Source organism: Neocloeon triangulifer, unplaced genomic scaffold (assembly GCF_031216515.1).
Source record: "Neocloeon triangulifer isolate White Clay Creek 2 clone unplaced genomic scaffold, ASM3121651v1 ptg000014l, whole genome shotgun sequence".
NCBI classification, from domain to species: Eukaryota; Metazoa; Arthropoda; class Insecta; order Ephemeroptera; family Baetidae; genus Neocloeon; species Neocloeon triangulifer.
In genome coordinates this window covers 11,962,401-11,971,007 of record NW_026775556.1, presented here as the reverse complement: position 1 = coordinate 11,971,007, position 8,607 = coordinate 11,962,401, and the positions used below count along the sequence as shown (strand labels likewise).

The 8,607-nt window shown below is 37.1% G+C and overlaps 1 protein-coding gene across 1 annotated transcript; it reads left to right on the top strand.

Annotated features, from left to right (window-relative positions):
- The first annotated feature begins 6,946 nt into the window (after positions 1–6,946).
- On the top strand, positions 6,947–7,986 carry LOC132200749 (uncharacterized). The gene is made up of 4 exons (XM_059626433.1): positions 6,947–7,136; positions 7,242–7,377; positions 7,476–7,580; positions 7,643–7,986. Exons 1-4 carry the CDS (start codon positions 7,073–7,075, stop codon positions 7,707–7,709), a joined length of 372 nt encoding a protein of 123 aa, XP_059482416.1. The 5' UTR covers positions 6,947–7,072; the 3' UTR covers positions 7,710–7,986.
- The last annotated feature ends 621 nt before the right edge of the window (positions 7,987–8,607 follow it).

Here is an 8,607-nt window from a genome sequence, read left to right as displayed (position 1 = left end):
ATTATTTGAAGCAAAATTTCTGGTTGAAATTTCATTTCTAAACTTTCCCCTAAATCACCTAATTATAAACTATTTCTTTGTAAAAATGATTTTTTTTCTGCATAAAACTCTAATTTTTTACCAGGTTTTAGCAAACGCGATTTAACATGCATTCAATTATGAGCTGAAAATCAAATTTGCATAGCAAAAGTTTTCTATAATTACTTTCGTCAATAACTGCACTTCGCAGACGCCAGCAAAAGTTCAAAGTACGGCGGGACTGCATCCGACCAGGTTGTCAGGGGCAACACCGCCGGCGCGAGAGAACATCACAGAGTAGAGTGAGCCGCAAAATAAAAAGGAGCAAATCAAACAGGAATTTAATTAAAGCAGCCGCTCGAGTGACAAAAAGCAGCGAGTCGATAATATTGTGGGAAAAAGCGACACGGTCTCCCCACAGGTTTGTTTGTCGAGTTCGGAAATGAGCACAACACACGAGTGTAGTCCCTTGGACGGAATATAATGAGCACGTACCTGTTTGGAAATCACTCAAGTGCGTGCGAGTTGCGAGTGGAAATGATGGCGCGCGCGATTTGCACAATACGGCACCTTTGGCTTCGTCGTGTTGCACGGCGAACTCGATACCTTTCAACGCGCAGTTTAACGAGCACCTCGACTGAATGCACATTGTGCGCGCTTGTTTGCGAGACTCGCTATTTTCCCTCGGCGGCAGCTCGTTTGCATTTGTGCACATAGCTCCAGATACAAATGAAAATAATAAGGAACGCCGAGAGAAGTTGGGATGTTGTTTTGCAACTCAATTATAGATTCAACTTCGTGCAGCATATCATTATTTATCTACATTGTTACAATACATTGTTTACATTCAATATTCAATTGTTGAAAACAATTTATTTAAAACGAAGAATTTTATGACAAAATAGCACCCCACTTCTCCGTTAATAATATAGTAGAAATAATTCTAACAGATTACAGAATTATTTTAAATATATCTAAACATTTATTATGTTTTGTTGATTGGTTTTTTCATTTTTGTAAAAAAAAGGGTTATTTTTTGTATCTACTATGAACCTTATAAATTTAAATATAATTATTAATCAATAAAAATACGTTTTATAGTTTACAATAATTTTTACTTATGAGGATTTGATAGAAAAATTTAAGCAGAGAGCAGTTCCAGCACTCAAGTATTCATGCTGCGCATCCTAGATCCTAGCGTTCTCTCAGTGAATAGAACGAAAAACTGCGAAAAACTAGTGTATTTTTTATTGCTTTGTTTGCAATTTGTAAAGAGAAACAAAATTTCAAGATTGCAACACGTATATAATATAAAAAAAATTTTTAACACTGTTTTAATTCCAATTAAATTATTAATTTTTTTAGCTATGTGTTAATAAATTTTATTTTACTGTATTTTTTTATTTTTTATTTTTAACCTATATTTAAATACTTTTATATTTATTGATTAGCAACTTATTCTTCTAAGCTGTTCTAATTGTAAGATTTATGAATACATTAAATAATAATCAATTTAAATCTCACGCAACTTTCTCTTATTGTCCTGCTTATTATCATAACTTTGGTTGCGAGCATCTTAACACATCTGTTAAATATTTAATTCTATAAATGAAAAGTATATTGAAGTATATTTAAAAAGATAAATTATGTAATATAAACTATATTTAACAACGATAAGTTATGAACAAAAATTGCAATATCTATACTCTAAAGCTCAGTCAAAGGCCAAATCCACCGGCGTCACGTCTCGGGCCAAGTCTCTTTTTCTTACACCAACAATTTACATTCGAGATGATCTGGTGGAGAAAGCTCTCACCGTAAACGCGTTTTGCCAGGCATAAAATATTCATGGCTCAAAAGTTGGAAAACTGGCAAGATAATTGAAAGAGCGCCTTTCCCCGCATCGCATGCCTTGATATTCGGTCCCCGGTGGGACGCTTTGCAATTTATTCGTCATCGCTCGCTACAAGGGTCCTCTCGATTTTTGTGACGCGCGTCTCGTCGGCGTGCTTTGAGCGGTCCCCGAAGAGAGCAAGGCGCCGCACACCCAAATTTGACTCTCACGATTTACGCAGTTCACGTGCATGACGACAATGCTAGCTCGACGTACAAAAAAGCAAAAGTGCGCTGTCAGGGAAAAGAATAATGGATGGTTGCTTTCAAACAAATATAAAATACGTGTTTATCTTTTCTGTTTTCCTTTTTCTCTTTTTGAAAGGAGATCAAATATTGCAAAAAGTCGCAAAGCGTAGCAAAATGGAGCAAAAAATATTATATTTTTTTTTTTTTTTTTTTAATAATATCCAAAACTCACAAGCTCGGATTAAGTGAGAAATAAAACTAAAATCTTTCTTCAGGCACAAAAATTTAGGCTCAGAGCTGCAATTATTCACCATTTTGGAAATTAATGAGCCGGAAATATAGCTTCCCCTTCGCTTTTTTGCACTAAGGAAGCTTTTCATCATGGAAATAACCCTTTCCTGGATTCGCGTGCGTATTTATGGCCTCTTAGCGAAAACGCGTTTGCCAAGAGCACGCAGAAGGGCGGAAAAGAAAAAAGGGAATGTTAAAATCCATAAACGGTGTGTGCACACACTCTTTCACATCTTTGGCAAACACATTTTCCAGAGGCACAAGCAGAAGCTAGCACATTTGGCGTCATGAATTAAACATGAGCGAGTTCTTCTCTTGCCGGTGCCGCTAAGACGCCGCTCTCGAACCCCACTTTTATCAGCGCTGATGAATAAATTTTAAATAAATTCGCGGTTCAAGCGAGCGAGAGAGAAGCGCTGGTCGAACGTTGCAGAATTTACGCGCCTCCCATGTCTTTCCAAAAAGGCGCCGCTTTTTCCGTCTCTTGGTGGGGAATGGTCGGAGGGTCTGTTGGATAAAAATGGAATTGGAGGTAATCAACTTTCAATTTTGCTAGCTGCCAGTCGGGAGAGATTAGAAGTGCTAGGTGTGAAGAGGATGAATGGAGGGAAAGAGCAGTTGGGTCAGCCCCTGCGTGCCGAATTTTCCCTCGCAAGTACGATATGCCCATCCATCCCTTTCAACGCGGTAATTGCATCAGCCTAATTCAATTAACGCCTGCACTTCGCAGATAATACGTCCAAATCGCGATCTCTGCGTGCCGTTTTGGATGGATGCGTAAATTAAATTCATCAACTCTCTCGATGCCACTCATCCGCATTCACAGGAGAATTCTAACTATATCACGCCAAAAGCCCGAATATCCCCCTTCATGGCTGGGTGAGATTAAAACGTTGCATTGAGAACACCTAATATCAGAGCAGCCAAAAGGGTTAAAATGCTAAATTATGAGTCTAAAAATTGTTGAAAATGAATGATTTTAATATGCATTGCAACTTTAATTATAATTATAAATTTAATTTACAATACAAAATATTATGCGTCGTCTTAATAATTTATTTTAACAGATTTCAATATTTAAGAGGTCCTTTATGAACAAATATTTGTATTCATTTAAAATAAATTTAAATTTAAATTGCATTTTTTAAATATCTATTATTTAGGTTTAGGTTTTAACCATAAATATAAAAATTAAAATATAGTTAAATTAAAATTAAATTCCGTCAATTTCTATAAAAAAATAAAATAAAATAAAATTTTTATAATTTTGTATTATTTAAAATATGTCAAATTTTTATTTAATGTTTATGATATTTTTAAAACATATTTTACGCACACAGAATACTTGAATTTTTGTGTGGTCATTTTTGTTATAGAATCACTAAAAGAACACTGATAAACCATGCCGTTGCCAGCAATTTCAATTAAAACTCATCAAGCCAAAAAAGGGCACGTCAATGAATCCCTGCCGAGGAAATCACTAATTGATTAAATTCCATTCCAATTAATTAAGGAACCAAAAGCAGTCAAGAGTCGTAAAACAATTTCCGAGAGTGAAGTAAAAAAAAGTATTTCTCTACTTTTGTGAGAGCTCCGAGACTGCGCTCTCTCGAATCGACGCGTCGCCGACTTTTAATTAAAAAACATTCGCGGCTCATTTGGCTTTCACTCTCGCTCCATTGCACTCGCAAATGAAACTCCGCCCGGCCAATTATTATTAGTTGCGCTCGCTGCAACGGTGATTTGTCGCCGGCGGGCAACGAAAATCGAGTGCCGCCGGCTGCTTGATGAGGAAATGACACAAGGAAACCGCGCAACCCCAGCCAGCCCGCCCGGCTTGCGTCAGCTGGGGTGAAAATTAGAGCCGCTTAATATGGTCAAAGGCCTTGGTAGACTCGGCTTACAGGACTCACTTTGACACTCTCTGTGAGATGGAGAATTGGAAGTAAAATGAATTTGTACGAGATAGAGAAAAGGGCTATTAAATTATACCCAGTTCAGTGTTCAGTATTATGGAATCAAAAAATGAATGCATCTTTAAAACTGATTTTTCTGCATACTTCCGGGAAATATTTTTCAAATTTTTATTACGCTTGGAATTTAACTTCATATTTGGTCTTCATTCATTAAAAAAATTAAATCTGCCTAGATAGAGCTCTGAATAGATATCTTTATTTTATCTGTTTTAATTTTACTTGACTCGCTTGGACTGTAAATGTTTTGATTAAAATAAATTTAATAGGACTTCAGATTAGATAGATTATTAAAAATAAATGAAATAAAACAATTCAATTTCGGTATTAAGAAAACGATAAAAACTTTAAAAAGTGACAAAAAGCAGCTTATAACCTAACTCAATTTTTATACAAAATAAAAAAAAATAAAAATAAACCATCAAATCGATCTAGCTTAACAAAATTTAACATTTTATACGTTTCATGAATTCACCATAAAAACAATTTTTTTTATGCTCATGTCTATAGTCCTTGAAAACTGAATTTAGACTACGCATTTAAAGTCGAGCTTTCGGTTCAATCTGGATGCTGTGTCACGTTTTGCTTCTTTATATCCCGAGACACTCTTTTGCCGGATGACTTCTCGTCACGCCGTGCTCCATCTCTTCTGACTACCATTCATTAGTTTGTTTTTGTTTGCGTCTCGAGTGCTCAAAACTAAAAGCACGTCGTTTTGCTCTCGACGGCCCATCATCATCATCGTGCCTTTTCCAGTACCATATCCCTGGAGATCGTTTTGTGTGTCATCTGCTCGTTTCCATGGCGACGCCGCCGCGATCTGCACGCATTACACACCTGCTTGCTCCGCGCTTTTAATGCGATAAAGGTGCGACCGACCGTTCTCTTCGCACCTCCCATGACGCTAAATATCTAATTTAGACTAATCTCGGGTTAGAGGACTGTAATACGCTTGGAGACTAAGGGGATTGGGGTCTTTGAAGTTACATTCGCGTCTGATTGCTTTATAGAAATGTGCTGACGCTGACCTGCTGAAGGAGGCGTCAGAAAGATTCTGATTCTCAAGACGTAGCCTACATTTTTGTGGGACGAACGTGACCTGAATTTTATGGTTTTGCAGTGATCTTTTGGTCTGTATTGAAACACATGAAAAAAATTTGCGAATGAAGATTTAGCTAACACAAATCTTTAAATTCATTTAATTCAACCGCATGACAATTTAAATTGAACAAAACTTTAAACCTAAGAAAAATCAAAACGATTTGGCAATTAATACTTAGCTTATACCGGTTTATACTTTCCTGATATAAATGCCCACCAGAAAAACTGATGAAATTGTTTTTATTATCTACATTTATTGCTATATACGCAAATATTTTTATGATCATTTTCATAAAATGCTATAATTTGATATTCAAAAAGTTTTTTGTCAATGTGATACTGGTTTCAAAACTTGATACGCATCAGTTGTTTGAAACGCGCTATATCCTTGTTTGTTCACTGTGTACGCAGACGGAAAAGAGGATCAAAATTCAATTCCACGACGATTTATTTACGAAACTGGCGCGTAGGTGTGCGTCGCTGTGGACAAAGGGTGCAGCCATCCAGCGGTGATGCTGCTGCGAATGTTTGTTTGTTCCCTTGAGCAGGCTCGTCGTCGCCGGAATCCAATTAATTTTCCAAAGGCATTTCTACAGATTCAATTTGGTGCATGTTTGAAACAAGAGAAGCCCATGCAGCCGGGTCTGATTTGGTCACCATGGCAACTGGCTGCGCGACACGACGCCAGATTGAAAACAACACACATCACAAGCGCCGCCGCCGACAAAGGACCAAACAGCGCTTTTTTTCCTCTTCGACAGTCGTAATTGAAAAAGTAATTAAACGGCTGGATCAAACGCAATGAGCGAAACGTTGATTTGGCGCCGGCGACAAATAGTCGCGCCAAAACCATAGCGATAATTTATGCTCGCCCGAGTATGAAACGGAAATTATCGCGTGTATTATTTTCGTGTTTGCTCGCGTTTATTACGCACGCTCGCTCCTATCGGTTTCTGTTTGCAATTCCACGCTACACTTAATATTCCCGGCAAATCCGATCACACTGCTGCGGCGATTATTGCACCCCGAGGAATTCGTGTTTGTCGAGTCTGCACGGCCGTAAAGACCTTTTAATTCGCTCCCCGGCGCGTTCAGAGCAGAAAGGGTTGTTTCCACTTGCGCTTAGCCTCTTGTTTACAGACTTTATGGTTATTACCACATCCCATCGAGTGTGTTTGCGCAAAGACGATTACTTATTTCCAGAGATTTGCCCTTCCACTGACCATCCCTTTATTGATCGAGAAATTCTGAAATTTTAATAACAATTTTTAAATTTTAGACAATGGTGTATAATATTGACTTCCCATCTTATCAATGGAATGAAAAATGGATCAATATCGCGATATGGGTGTACGCAAATTATGACTTATGACATTATACTCCAACTGTTAGCCTTATCTATTTGCTTTGTGTGCCTTGGACGTAATAAAAAGATAAAATTAATCTTCCAGCCGAATCGATAAAGGCGAAGAATGAAACGGACGCACTTTTTGCATGCAATCTCAAACTGCAATCATCATTGCTAAAGACTACACAGCAGAGCTAAAAGATAGCTCTGATTTATTTGTGTTTGATCAGTTTTTCATACAAATTTTTAACTTCGAAAGATGTCAAGTGCTAGGCTACTCTCTCGTGAACTTTTCGAAAATATCACCAAAGATGAGTGCAGAGGTACAGTATACAAATTACACGCAAATTGAATTTACTAACTTCTTCATTTGCGAAACAAATATTTTTACACAGAATTTAATTATTTCAATTGAAATTCGTTGTTAGGATTGGATCAGATTTGTGTCCCTGCATTGGAAAACTGTTGTTTTCCAATGTCTTGCATAGTACGAATTGATGCAAATTCCATATGCGAATGTGGTAATGGATGGAAGCCAAGTGGAGACCCAAATGAGCCTTGCATGTAAGATTACCTTTTATATTCATTTCAAAACATATAAAAGTAGAAAAATTTAAAAATCATTTTATTTTTGTAAATTTTATTTCACAAATTTTTTTCAGTTTTGATAAAAATGACTGGATAATGCTTGCTGCATTTTTTGTTGGGGCACTTATTTTACTGATAACTATCGGGCTTCTCTGTCGATGCTTCTGTCCAGGTCTCAGGTAATTAACAGGTAAAATTAATTGTAATACAATTTCAATGACAGGTTAACTCTTGGTTTCAGAAAACTTGACCCTGAAGCGGGTAAAAAAGAATCCAAATGTTGGAAATTTTCAGTATCCTGCAAGTGAAATAATAAGTAATGGCACCAAAATATATTAACTATTAATACACATTGAAACTAAATCAACTAATTGAACCAAGTACAATTTTTAGCTACAAACGGCTATTGGAAAATAATTCCAACATCTAATTGGAAATTAGTAAAAAATGTTTTGTCCACACATCTTTAAAGGAATTTGAATAATAATGGCACTTAAAAAAATTTCTGAGCCTATATATTATTTTTTACAATGTCTTAACAATGAACAAAAATCTGTGTTCGCCCATATATTTAATTAGTATAAATCGTATAAATATAAATTTTTTCTCTACTATAAATGTTTGTTCCTTAAAAATTGTTAATTCCCTCTCTTCTTGATTAAAAAAATTCGCACAAACAAGGGGAGAATAAAGTATAGTGCGATCTGCCATTAGCAGGAGCCACGAAGACGGCGGCGTCATTGTCGTCATCATTACCGCTGTCTCAAAGAGCTCCAAGAATGAAAGATGGCATTTTAATTATTATTTTCATTAAGTTTGAAAGGCTTTCTTTCCTCGCGAGCGCGACGAAATTACGCCGTCGGAGATAATTTGATGGCGCAAAGAGCTGCTGGCGAGCGGAATTTTTAGCAGGGGGGACACAAAAGTTATGGTCGACGCTCCGGCGCACGTTTTGTTTCGAATTTTTGAATGGCAACTTGATGGTTGTGTGTGTGCTTAGCTCTCTTTGCGCCTCTTTCATCAGCCGACTTTGTGCGAAAAGCTCCCCTCGCGCCGCTTTATTCGGGCTGAAAAGAAGCCGTCCACCTCTCGTTCGCCGCCGCTTTGTGTGCCGAGGTGTGAAAGAAATCAATTAAAAATTATCCTCTGGAGAGAGACGTGCGTCTGCTCTAAGCGAGTTGGGGTGGTTTTGCGAGGAAAATTGAA